Below are 14,534 nucleotides of genomic sequence, written 5' to 3'. Positions count from 1 at the left end.
CCACCAGACACCCTTTCATATGCTGCCCGGTTCTTATAATAACCCCGATAGCCACGGAGGGCAGGGGTTCGCATTGCTGGAAACCAAGTTTCCTGAAGAGCAATGCAGAAGAAAGGGTGAAGGCTGATAAGTTGGCGGAGCTCAGCTAGATGGTGGAAGAAACCGCTGCAGTTCCACTGGAGGATGGTATTGTCCATGGCGGAGAAAGGCGTGACGGGACTGGGAAGGCAGATTACGCCGCTGGGTCACCTGCTGCCTCCGATGGAGCACCCGTGCAAGTGCTATCCATTGAGTCTGAGGGACCGGCGAGATCAAGGTCCTCAGCGGACGCAAGGATCTCCACCTCATTGTCAGACGCAGAGCTTTTAGGTAGCGGTGGAGTAGGTGCCACCACAGGGGTCTTGGTCTTATGGGTCTTCAAAGTCGTTTTCTCTTGCTGTTCCGTTGGTTGCCGTTGTTGAGAGGGCTTATTGGAGTCAGTCTCCGGGACCGAAGAGGATCGCGAAGCCCGTCGACCAGCAACCTGTGGCGTCTGCAGCCACTGGTTGGTGTCTGCTGTGCCGCTGGTAGGAACTTGGGAAAGGAGTGACCCAAGGGATCCCTTCCGAGCGAGAGAAGCCGAAGAAGACTTACGCTTCTCTGGCTTAGAAGTGGGGTGCTGCTCCCGAGGTAGATGGTGTGGGAGCAACAGCGAGAGAAGGGGCCCCCATCGTCAAGGGGGCAGGTGAGGTCCTCTGACTCTGAGAGCTGACGGTATGACTTGCAGCTGAAGGAGCTGGAGCAGGAGTGACAGTGAGGCATAAGATGACATCATGCGCACGGGATGTAGCCGTTCAAATTTCCGCTTAGCCTCAGTGTAGGTCAGTCGGTCCAGGGTCTTATATTCCATGATCTTGCGTTCTTTCTGGAAGATTCTGCAGTCTGGCGAGCAAGGTGAATGGTGCTCCCCGCAGTTGACACAGATGGGATGCGGGGCAGATGGAGTATCGGGATGAGATGGGCGTCCACAATCTCGACATGTGAGGCTAGAAGTACAGCGAGAGAACATGTGACCGAACTTCCAGCACTTAAAGCACCGCATCGGGGGAGGGATATAGGGTTTGACGTCACATCGGTAGACCATCACCTTGACCTTCTCTGGTAATGTATCACCTTCGAAGGCGAAGATGAAGGCACCGGTTGCTACCTGATTGTCCCTCAGACCCCGATGAACGCGCCGGACGAAATGTACACCACGGCGCTCTAAATTGGCGCGCAGCTCGTCATCAGACTGCAAAAGTAGGTTCCGATGGAAAATAATACCCTGGACCATATTTAAACTCTTATGTGGGGTGATGGTAACGTTAACATCCCCCAACCTGTCACAAGCAAGTAACCTGCGTGACTGGGCAGAGGATGCCGTTTTTATCAAAACTGACCCAGAGCGCATTTTGGACAAGCCCTCCACCTCCCCAAACTTGTCCTCTAAATGCTCTACAAAGAACTGAGGCTTCACGGATAGAAACGAGTCACCATCAGCTCTGGTACAGACAAGATACCTGGGCGAATACACGTCACTGCCATTCATTGCCTTTCGTTCCTCCCATGGTGTGGCCAGGGAGGGGAATGATTTGGGGTCATAAACGTTAGCTTTAAAATGAGCCCTCGAACGCTTAGAGACTGCTGGTGGCTGGCCGCCAGCGAGAGATGATGTACCGCGCTTCACTGCAGGTCATCCGCCCTGATGCCACCTACTCCGACCAAGGGCCCTCCCCACGGCCGCCACCCAGCCGCAGCAATAGCCACCTGGCAGGATGGCCATTGCCGGGAGTCCTGATGCCCCAGGGAGATGGGCATCTACTCCTTGGCATACGTGGGGAGTTAACGGCACAGGCATCAGTAGAGCGATCCCTGTGTTGTCAGGGGGCTACAACCAACAGGGTACATGGCGGCCCCACCACAATGGACTGGCTACCGTGCTGGATCTTAGGTGCAAAAATGTCCAAGGTCGTCGTCGCAGTTAAAAGCAACACTGCAGAGTGCAGCGTGGGAATCGCACCCAGGGACGGATCCTCGCCCAAGAGATGGAAAACGAGCGGGACACCATTGCAACGACGAAAAAGCCGGCTAAAGGTCTTAATGCACGACGGATACAGTGCACCATGTAAGGCACCCTTCCCCAATTGGCTCGCTCTTCGGAATAATTTAGAAAGATGGAGGTCAAACCCGAGAGGGGACCATCACATAAGGCCGAAACATGTGAGACTCCTTTTAATCGCCTCTTACGACAGGCAGGAATACCGTGGGCCTATTCTAACCCCCGAAACCGCAGGGGGGGGAAGCAGGGATGACTTCAACATTGAGAACACTATCACTTCGGCAGTCTGATAAGTAAAACCTATCTAATCTGCTACTAGAAGTATCAGTAAAGTGGGTAAATGTAACTAACATCCGGTATTTACATATCCAGATGTCTCTCAGGCATAAGGCATGGAACAATTCATGCAAGTCATCACAGACATTAAAATTTGGAGACTGATCTCCAGGTTGCAACACACAATTAAAATTACCACCCAACAGAATACTCAGAGGACTCTTAAGGAAAAGGTAAACAATTTCACCCTTACAAAAACACAAATGATCCACTGTGCGACCAGTGCCATGCAGGGCATATCAAAGAACCAAGGTAAGATTAAAAAGCTGACAACCAATGCAACTGCCAGAATCCAACATTTACACCTCAGCAATAGGAATGCCTTCATGAAAGGCAGTCCTCATTGAATATTCTGGTGCTATATTAAAGATCATACGAAAACGAGAAATGCCTAACTAAAACCTCCTGTCAGAATACTACGTCTGCACGTGAATCATAAATGAATCGATTAGCTAAGCCAATCGCAATTCTGATCTTACGCAATTAACGTTTAAGAAAAAGAACATGTACATTTGGGTCATTGACCACAGTTATACAGGAATGTACGGAACAAACCGAACAGAATTATGTTGCCAGCTGAGTCTACAGATTAATCAGACATTGAACCCCTGCCGTCGGAATCTTTTTCCTTAGATTTCTTACGTGCCACCACATATCAGGTTGCATAAGCTGTTTCTGTCAGCTACGTGTCGTGGCGGCCTCTGCAGATGGAGGTGCGGGATGGGTCATAGGCACAGTATGTAATGCAGGTCCAGTCAATAAGGTGGAAGCATTCTGTGGAACCACCAATGCAACAGTTGATACTTTGTCACTAATTTTGTTCTCCTCTGGAGTTCCTGTAGACAACAAATTCAGGAAACGGTTGGTGACTGAAGACGAGGGGCAGGAGGACTTTGTAATGTCTTAGACTGTAATGGAAGACATAAAGACGAAGGGGGGACACCATTCCCTCTCCATGTGACGGTAGCTAAAGAAGGAGCCACTTCACGAGCAGGAGGGATACTGGAGATAACTTCTTTGCCACTCACTATACCATGGACGGGAGGTATTGTATCATCAAGAGGACCAGTGGACAAAATCGATGCAGAGGAAGGCACAGCCAAATCCTTCCCCTTGCCATCACGAGAGCGACAGCGCTTGTTTTCCAGTGTTGCACTTACTAACCTGGGGGCAAAAGCATTCTGATGCTGTTGCAGAGGTAAAGGCAGAAATTGATTTACACGATTATCAGAACTGTTTTTTGGTCATTAGGATCTGAAGTAAAAGTAGGTCTGACCTCAGGAGGGCAAGAAAGAAGATCAGCAACCTTTAATTCTCTTGATGCTGCATAATGACAGCTTTAATACCAACATTCTCCACAGGCAATTAGACCAAACATGTCACTTAAATTACACAGAAAGCAGGTTCCCTCTTGACCAGTGCAGGTGATACAAACAAAGTAACCACATACTTGCAAATGTGATGGAATACTGCATTTGATATGCATTTCCATGGAATGAATTCCACTATAACACTGTAATCTGTGTTGAATAGACTAACGTTAATGATGAACATTTTCCACTTTACCGTAAGTAGTAGTCAATATGTCCTTTGGAAAGTTGAACACTCAAACATTGGTATAGTCAATTTCAGCGTCTGTAAGTGACACCATACTAATGGAATTATCACACTGCTTGAACATGACTTGAGAACCGTGTCGTAACAGTAATTTTTCAATGTGAAAGGGATCCATAAATTTCACGTAAAACATGTACTCGTCTGAGTCAAAATAAGTGGTGTGTACTTGATGAGAGTTCACATGAATTGTATCTACAAGCCAGTCATGGATTTCTAGAAACCTGGGCTGCACATGTTTGCACATTGTTTTTTCAACAGTACAGCTCACAGTACCTTTTCGTGCAATTAACGAGGAAACCATGATAGCCATAGTGGAGCAGCCGACACCGCTGCAAGTAGACAAACAAAAACAAACAGTAAGGTGAAGTGGAGGCACTAGAACTCACTTGATGACCAGAACCACACTTAAGGAGGACAACTTCAGACAACCGACAATGCAGCAAGTGAGATAAACAAGAACCTTCCCACTTGGCACTCAGACTGGAACGTAGGTTTTTTGTGACGGTGGACATGTCAGATGAACACTATGGTAACTGATAAAAGTGATATTGTAAATAATTAAAAACTATGATAAATTTCTAGGTACCAGAACTGAATCTTAGGCTCGGTTTGTTCGGTCCCTTGTTCTTGTAAGGTGCATGAAATACTTCTCGAACAAGGCGCATGCTACAGAGCAGTGTAGATGAATCATCTGTATATTTTCAAATAGTTTTTCTCTGGAAACTGTTTCACAGAGCGCACACCATAATCCGAACATAAATGTGTCCTAGTCGTATCATATCCCCGTAGTGAAAATGGTTGCCATTGGCTGTTTATCTCTGTAGTCCATACTTCTCAATGAGACCTAATTTGAAGAGGTTAAAATGAAATTAATTAGGAAATGGTCAATGGTCCTTCTTATCATATTGAAATCTGTTCTGATTATTCTGGCTCTGGTTGTTAATGTCAGATCACTTTCAAATGCAATAATTCAGTTGCTGGAAATTGCATTGCTTCACAGACGTGTTTCTTCTGCCAAACACTGCATGTACAGTAGTGCCAAGAACAGTATCACCTAAGCTATGCAAGGCTTTGACAAAGCATAGTTTCAAATACAGAAAGCACATAATAGCTTAAACATTTTATTTTACATTATACTGTCTACGCACCCTGGCTTCGCACGGGTGACACTAAGTATCTAGGGCGGAAAGCCTTGTCTGGTGTAGCAGAAATTTTGTTTATGGGCCACTGTGTACAGCTATAATTAAAATTCAGAGAATAGTTTTAGGTAGCTGAATATCACTATTTTCGTAGAGCTCTCATGGCAATGATTGGACCTACGAGCTACCACACTGTCTTGTCCACCTGCAGTGCCTGTTCAGTGCAGACTACTTACTGCCTCAATGCACAAAAAATTCACAAAGCTTTGAGCCTTGCTGTTAGCAGTAGGTCTGTCATTCACCATCCAAAGGAAGATGGATAGAGAGCAAAAAATGCTATTGTGAAAGCGACATTATCTGTCCCTCATAGGGAGGCCCACCTTGCACTTGCTGCTGTAAATGTCAGCAGAATTCTGTAGTTTTTCAGAGAGATTTACACTGACGAAAGAGTTTTCTGTATTGCATCAACAGGAAAATTACTTGTTTACCTTCCAAAAGGTGCTAGATGTGATCCAAAATGTACTTAAAGTTGCCAAACAAGTGTCAGGGAACCAGGAAGAGTATGGCGATGGATATCAACTGAAGGGTGTGGGCTTCTGTAGGAAGTGAAAGAGAAACTAGAAGTGCACAACTACATTACAAGTTTGGAGAATGTGACGTAGTCTGATATCAGAAAGAGATTTCACAATGATCAGGTTGTGCTCCAATATGACAGCTCGTCCTATCATATGTGACTTGTCATAAAGAGGTGCCTTCACAATGACAGAAATGTTATTGTATTGGAATGGCAACCTGACTGAGAATATTTTGGCAGAAAAGGTCAGAACAATAAAGGAAAAGGACGCTCACTATCTACTCGCTGCATGGTTCCTGAGGCAATTCATGCCACTTCCAACGAGTTGCTTGAATGTCCAAAGCTATGCGGTAGGAGTTGTGGGCTCAATGCCCAACAGATTTCGGGCTTTTGATTTTATCCATCATGGACTCCTGGCCATTATTGAAGGCGAAGGCAGCTATGTGCAATTCGGAACAGCATTAGCAGACATGTTTTCTTTTCTTTTTCTCTTAGGCCTTATTTTGTGACAGCTAAGCAGAGATGCTTCATAAGACACTGTTTTTCCACCATTGGGACAACAGCAAAAATGTCAAGTTTCTTGAAAGGTGCTGAAGTTCTCTGGAAATGTTAAGAGTTTCCCCACATGAAAATTACATGATTTTTAGCTTATTTCATTTAAAGGGCTCTCACTGTCCTATTGTCTGAGATTTGCATTTTAATCTATTACTTAATTTTATTATCACGTTTTTATTTATGAATGAATTAATATCAAGTTTCAAGATCTAAGAAATAAATGGAAATTTTTAATTTTGGAAATACGCAGTTCAACAGTTTACATTTTGAACAAAATCTGAAGTCTTAAACATGGCTGAGAACTGACAATTGTATAAATCTGAAGAGGTTGAAAAAATGAGCCAACCAGTGGCAAACCACACGTTTATTTAGCCCTTACCTAGGTATCAATATTTCTAAAAATATCTTCTTCAGAAGTAGTGGGGCCTACAATGTATGTAATCAGTTAAAAAATTATTTTTTGCAAACATAACAAATATTACTAATAGTGGAAAAATATTTGCGAGGTAAGCAAACTCACTTGTTACATCACATGGTGGTAAATTACATTAGCCGAACCAAGCGGCTCTTGCCATATATGAAATTGATATAAAAACCAGAAACATGCCATGGCTTAAGACAGAAGCCAGATTGCATTCAGTGTACATCAAAATAAATGCACAAATGTATTCACCCACTGGTAAAGGCTCTTGTCAACATAATATTATAACAGGCGTCAAAGGATAAAATATTCGCATAACCTAAGTATTCACTATGGCAGAGACAAAAGTCAACTGTTTGATGTCTTCCCTCTTGAAGAAACAACTGCAGCGTGTTTGTACCACAAAAATGCAAATGAACTTCTTCTCCATGACAATACGAGGTCTCAAACAAGTCTGCGCACCCAAGAGAGGCTCACAAAACTTTACTGGATTGTTCTTCCTCATCCACCCTACAGCCTGGATATCGCACCGTCTGACTTCCATCTGTGTGGCCCAATGAAGGATGTGGGAAGCAGCACATGGACGATGGGGAGGTTATTGATGCAGCAAGACACAGGCTCCGATGTTGACCAGCAGAGTGGTACCATGCCAGCATACAGGCCCTCCCAGTGAGATGGTATAAGGCTGTTGCATTGAACAAAGCTCATGTTGAAAGATAGGAATTTGTAGCCAAAAGAGTAGGGAATAATATCGTGTATTGGAATCCTCATTCAAAACCAATCTGCTTTCAGGAAAAAATGTGTTCCGTTACTTACTGAATGCCCCTCATATCTTCTAAGATCCTCTAAAAGACATTTTTGGACAGTTTTCTTTCATTAAGACATCCAATTATTTTTCTGTTATCTTTTACTTGAAATTTTTGCTTTCTCTTTAATAGGTGCCTTGCTTCACATGAGGTATTATTTTCTTTTACTTTCTTCATGCTCGTGATATATTTTGCTGTACATGTTCAGTATCTTTGTTATATAACTACCTTTCTGTCTATGTCTGTATAACATTAATTTTTTAAGGTGTTGAAGTTGTAGCTTCTCAAATCTGGTACACAAATCTAATGTTAAATACATTGATAATATGCAATTCAGACTTCCCTCCTGATGAATCTGTTTCCTTGCAGCACAGTTTTTATTCTTACTCTGCATCTTACAAGTCAATTACTGTTTGATAAAATACATCCAATTCCATTCTGAGCTCAATTTGGTAATTGTGAAGTCCACTTTCTATTTTCTCCTCTTTTCCTTTCTTTCAAAGAATGTGTCATGGACAAAGATGTTGACCAAGGTAAATTCTACACTCATACACAAAGTTTCCCATTGAAGGAGAATAAATTTTCACTCTGCAGTGAAGTGTGCACTGATTTGCTGTCGTTTGTCTGTTGCTGTAACCCTGCTCAGAGATCTTCTGCCTCCTTGTCAGAATGTGAACATGCTGGTGCAGAGCTGAGCGACTCCCTTTGAATATCTTTCGTTTACTTTTTAGAACTAGTGCTGCTATTCTGTGTGGGATTCCTTCAATTCCCATAATACTGGCTTAAACTTTTTGTTTAAAATCAATCCTACATCTGAATTTGGTACCTTCTATAGTTCTGTAATAAAATACATGCCCCCATTTCAATTTTCCTACTCTTCCATTTTCCACAACAATTATAATACCCCTATCAAATCATTTTATTTTAGCCAGCACTTCTTGCAACTCTGTTAACCTATCTTCACATACTCTACTTTTGCGTCTTATTGTCCTTACATAAAAAGTGGTGGAAGTACGTGAGTTTCTAAGTTCCATGTTACTCTATATTTAGCCCAACTTTGTGTAGGACGGTGTAGGCACAGAAGTAGCAGGGTGTGTCCCATGGCCTGAAGTCACTGCTCGATCAACTTCAGTCCATTACTTCCAATGTTCTTTCACATGGGCTAGAATACCCTATCCTGTGAACTTGCAAAAGGCAGTTGGGTTTACTGACAACCCTGCAAATGATATGCTAGCCTGCTATAGCTTGAAGAGTTTGGAGAGACATGTGAACAGTGCTAAACCTACAAATACTTAAGCCTCACACAGGAAAAGGCAGCTAACATTGATGTGGGTGAAGACGGGACACCTGACCTCATGAGAGAGAGTGCCGTCATAGCATGAGATGAGCTGGTTAACGTGATTTGTGTTCTCAGTTCACTCTAGTAGCAGTTGTCTGCTTTATTTGGTTTCACAAGCCACACAGTTTCTTCATGAAAATAGATGTGCACAAAATAGCTGCATAAAATCCATTAGTGATTGTCAAAGGAGAGTGGAGAAAATCATTAAGAAGATTTTGGACTTGTTAAAAGCTTGAACAATGAATTGCTGGTAGAGGAACACTACATAATGCTGTACAATGATCTGAAATGCATACTATTAGAAATTATTCACCAACTCGATTGAATTTTCATCCCATTTTTGGTTTTCAATTGAATATAGTCGAGGTATGACACCTAATGTCAGATTGTGCATCCATAATATCCATATTCTTTATGTTGCATTGAGTACCAAAACTCTGAAATAATGTACTTCGATTTTAAGATTCAACCGAGATTAATTTCATAATTTCATTTGAATGGAAGATGAGTTTTTTTCCAAAGCTACTCACCATTATTCAAAAAGATATTTATTAGCAAGATACAAACACAAGCCCACTCACAAACCCAGAAATAAATATATATATTTTATAGAAAGTTTCACAATAGCAGAAACTTCCAGTGTGTAACTTGCATTTACTTTCTGATAGACTGGTAGTCATTTTAAAATTTCTGCCTGCTGGGTAAACATTCCAGTCACTGGCCTTTGTGACAAGATTTCAGCAAATACATTATTTACAATAAATACCATTTACAATAACTACCCAATTTTTAAGGTTATTATTTGACACTTAATATGCAAATTTACCAAAACAATGTGCTTTTGATAGATCATCACTGTGCTGTAGCACTGAAATGGTATACTTCCATAGCACAGAAGTTATAGCACTACAAACATCAACTACATGAAGCCTTTACCTACCAAGGTGTAATTACCTGTATTTTATTATAACAAGTCATAGTTACGACAATGGGCTTTTGAAAAATACTCAATTTGCTGATGCTTTGAACCAGGTTATATTCATGCTACATACTCCATGTAAAAGAAAACCCACCAAATATGATGTTTAACTCCACAAAATACGGTGGCTCCTATGTTCTGCTTGGGACATAAAACAATGTCACATCCCACTGGCCACATTTCCCTTCTCAAAGCAAAAATCTGACATGCCAGATCCTTTATTTTACACTCCGCAGTGTAGTGGAACACAGAATTGCACACTGTGACATCACTAGCTCCTTATCCAGGTGTGTTTGCATGTCCCGTGATAGGAAGGCTTCTGGGTCAATTCACAGTGGATGTTAAAACATTCCACAATGCATTTCAAATTTGATATTCACACAGACCATGAATGAAACAACAGAATGGGGCAGAATGGAGGTTTATCATGAAGGATTCTCAAAGAGAAAGTTAACATACTCTCACTGCATTCACTCTTGTTATGGTACAGAATTTGGTGTCTTCTTAATCTTTATTACTTGCTTCATTTTCAAGACACATTGTGAAGGTTGTATGAGAATGACATTTTCCCCATGAGTGTTCTTACACAAAATAGGTGAAATACAAAAAAGCAAAATATGGTTTAGGTTTCACAGTACCTAGAAGATGACAAAACCCACACTGTGTACAAATAACAGCATAAATAGGTGAGACAACTTTCATTAATAATACCTTTCTTAATAATGAAAATCCAGCTCTATATAAGGAAAAAAATAGTTTTTTGAGATCTACATTGATACTCCGCAAACCACCCAACGGCGTGTGGCGGAGGGCACTTTACGTGCCACTGTCATTACCTCCCTTTCCTGTTCCAGTCGCGTATGGTTCGCGGGAAGAACGACTGTCTGAAAGCCTCCGTGCGCGCTCTAATCTCTCTAATTTTACATTTGTGATCTCCTCGGGAGGTATAAGTAGGGGGAAGCAATATATTCGATACCTCATCCAGAAACGCACCCTCCCGAAACCTGGCGAGCAAGCTACACCGCGATGCAGAGCGCCTCTCTTGCAGAGTCTGCCACTTGAGTTTATTAAACATCTCCGTAACGCTATCACGGTTACCAAATAACCCTGTGACGAAACGCGCCGCTCTTCTTTGGATCTTCTCTATCTCCTCCGTCAGACCGATCTGGTACGGATCCCACACTGATGAGCAATACTCAAGTATAGGTCGAACGAGTGTTTTGTAAGCCACCTCCTTTGTTGATGGACTACATTTTCTAAGCACTCTCCCAATGAATCTCAACCTGGTACCCGCCTTACCAACAATTAATTTTATATTATCATTCCACTTCAAATCGTTCCGCACGCATACTCCCAGATATTTTACAGAAGTAACTGCTACCAGTGTTTGTTCCGCTATCATATAATTTGGCATTCAGAAAAAAGCAAGACAGAGAGGATAAAGTAAAAAAGTGCTATGTATATAGGCTTCTAAATATTGTTTTATTTGCTTGCGTGTATATACACTCCTATTTCCCCCATCAAGCAAATGTTGATGTTTTAAAATGTTTGGTTGGAACTTTCACAATTATTTCAGTTCTCGACTACATGAGAAATTTACCACACAACATTTGTGAAGAACATCCATTATGAATTTTACTTTGCTTTATTAACAATTTGGCTATTAACAAACTTTGCTACTATTGCTAGTTCATTAATTTAATTAAAAAAAGTGAAGCACTGAGAAGGGGAGGAGGAGGAGAAATGAATCTTCATGGGTTGAGAGAGTATGCGATACAGAACGAAATATTAATGATTACAAAACTGAGTCAAGTTTACAAAGAACTTGGCAGTACTAGCCCAATTAACAGTATTGGGCTGCACCCCCATCTCACCTGGAAACAAGCACTGGTTTGATTGGGAAGAGTGCTGTAACACCATGTACCCTTCGAGGCAAACTGGTACACAACTGTTGTAAATGGTCCTTCATATCTCTGATACTAGCAATGGGACGAAGTTGATGTCCAAACTGGTCCCCCACATGTTCTATCAGTGACAGATCTGGGGATCTTGCTGGCCACAGGAGTACCTCAGCACCATGCAAGAAAGTTCGTAGACGCACATGCCAGGTGCAGGGCAGCACTGTCCTGTTGAATAACGGCACCACAACACTATCATTTGAGTTCCCTCAATAACTACCAGCTGTGACCAGAAGTCATACTTGATGGCTTTCCACACCATGACAACAGGAATAACACCCTGCAACTCTCCAAAACAGTGAAAGAATACAACCTCCCCCAAATCGCCACCATACTCTGGTCATCAGGATGGTGCAGAACTGTGATTTATCGCTGAACATAATTTCATGCCATACATCAATCAGCAGTCCTTGCTTCCTGGTCAAGGTACCACTCCAAAAAAAAGTCTTTTGTGTTGTGTTGTTAATGGCAGCCTAAAATGCAACTATCTTCCCCTAGTCCTGATGCTGCTGCTCTCTCAATAATGGTCTGGGATGACAAATGATGTTTCAGAGAGCCCATTACTTGTTCTCAGATGGCAGATTCAGGTGTGAAAGGGTTACTCTCTGTGCTTGGTGCAAAATATGGCAATCCTCACTCATGGTGGACAGGCATGGTCAACTGGAACCTTGAGTATGCCTGCCCTTACATTCCCATGCAGTCCAACATCGGGTCACTGTCACATACAAGGCCCACAAATACCGGGATTGTACAAGTCAATTTTGAACTTCATCAGGTGCTGAGCGCCATCTCACACAAGTACGATACATCTTCACACCCTTCACACTGATCACTCAATATCTGACTCACTCTCCTTATACACCATACCAGCCCTGGTAACATCACTAAACACAAACAATACTAATGCCTTCTGGTGATTATTCCACCTGTCACTGCGAATTGCAACTCCAATCACTTAAAAATCCACCGATGGTGTAAACAAGTACAAAGTTACGTTGACATCCCACTGTGTCTTCCGGGCGCTTCACTTTTTCTGTCCAACAGTGTATGTTCTTCAAACTTTTTGTATCACGAGTGGTATCTCACAGCCTCACTTTCCTGGGCTAAAAAAGTAACTAAGTGTTGACTTTCTGTGTAGAGTGAACACATCTCCGTTTATGGTCATAGTCCCTTCTGTTCCCTTGAGGTCTAGTGTGAATCAACCTATAAGCTCACAGCAATCTCAGCACAATCAGTTTGAGTGCTAATTATATGCAAGCACAACCCTAAAGGTCTCCAGTCAATATTGTCTTTTAGCAATCAGTCTAGTCTTGTGGGTTTGAGACATCAGCCCCCACACTACACTACACTGTCCACAGTGCACACTAGTGAGCAGTTTCCCACAAAGTGATCAATCAAAACAGTTACCTTATGGGTTCTAATTGCTGCACAAGATGAACAGCTGGACTAGACATTGGGATCTAACTTGATTGGTTCATTTAATCTTCATTTAGATATAATCAAAGTCTCTCCTCCCAGCCCTTTGTAGTCACACCTTTGCCACCCTAATGTACATACTAATCTGTGAATTATAAGAAGCAGGCATCAATATACAAAAATGAATAATGTTAACCTTTATGCTGACTGATTCCATATCATTACCATATGCTGTGCAAGTGACCTATGGAACATGTAAGTAGCAGGAAAATTGTGAATAATTAAAAGTAATATTTGCTATGAAGCATTAAAATTAGATTCAAATGGAAATGCAAGGAACCAAGCGTACAACAACATTAATATTACAGCACAGGATAACAATAACACATGACTTGGCAGTTAAATGACAACAGTAATAAAGAGGAATCTTACCAGCAACTGAACCTTCTACATTAAGGATCAGAATTCCATTGTGTTGCTCATGTGTTACACGTGCATAAGATGCTCGAGTTGTATCATTTACTGTGCTCAGCACACCAAGGCTTACATGAGTATCCAGCAGCTCTGGGATAGGTGGGTTATAATATCCACCATATGTTTTGTTGTCTCCCACAGTGAATTCACTTCTAAATTCCTAAAAATAAAGATGTAATTTAAAGAAAATTATGACATAATACAGCAGGGTTCATTAAATTTCAACTTCTTCCTAAAATATTTTGGAAAAATGAACAGAATCGTGCTCCGATGTCAATGTTCAGCGTAGGCAATCAATGTGAAAAAAAATTGAGACAATTTCTAAAGGCATATGTCCACTAGAAAGGGCAAGTTAACTTCAGAAACTTGCCACAAGTTTCCTCTAGAGTTGCGTCGTGACACTGGCAAGTGGAAGTTTACAGTGTCATGCTTAAAACCCAGAGCAGTTGGCACCATTGTTGCAGTATTATACTGAACAAAAATCACAACAACAAAAAATTAAGAAAGATATGTTTGCATGAAGAAACCGATACAGATGCGTACATATTTAAGTTATCAAGAAACACTACTGAATGAACTAAAATCAGAGAACTTGTCTCAGATTAAAAACTTTCTTAGAATGTCGTATGCAATTTTCGAAAATCTCTTGTCTATTGTACACTAAAATACAAAAATGCTGCAAACCATATCACCAAGAGATCACCTTTTAATTACTCTTTGATTTTTGCAAACAGCATCTATTATAAATGTAATTAAGTTTTTACAAAAATCAGCTAAAATATAAAGATGTCTCTACTACCATTCTATTTTCCCTTTTGGTAAAACCAAATAATCAGTAAATTC

The 14,534-nt window shown here is 41.6% G+C and overlaps 1 protein-coding gene across 1 annotated transcript in view; it reads right to left on the bottom strand.

The window, feature by feature from the left end:
- LOC124554833 (putative tyrosine-protein kinase Wsck) overlaps positions 1-14,534 on the bottom strand; it is a 161,964-nt gene that overhangs the window by 89,889 nt on the left and 57,541 nt on the right. The window contains exon 5 of the mRNA XM_047128496.1: positions 13,650-13,851. Within this exon, the coding sequence (XP_046984452.1) occupies positions 13,650-13,851 (202 nt within the window). The remainder of the gene's footprint in view (positions 1-13,649; positions 13,852-14,534) is intronic.

The sequence above is a fragment of the Schistocerca americana genome, chromosome X (assembly GCF_021461395.2).
Source record: "Schistocerca americana isolate TAMUIC-IGC-003095 chromosome X, iqSchAmer2.1, whole genome shotgun sequence".
Taxonomy (NCBI): domain Eukaryota; kingdom Metazoa; phylum Arthropoda; class Insecta; order Orthoptera; family Acrididae; genus Schistocerca; species Schistocerca americana.
Note: the sequence above shows the minus strand (reverse complement) of the source record. Positions and strands in the feature narration are given on the sequence as shown.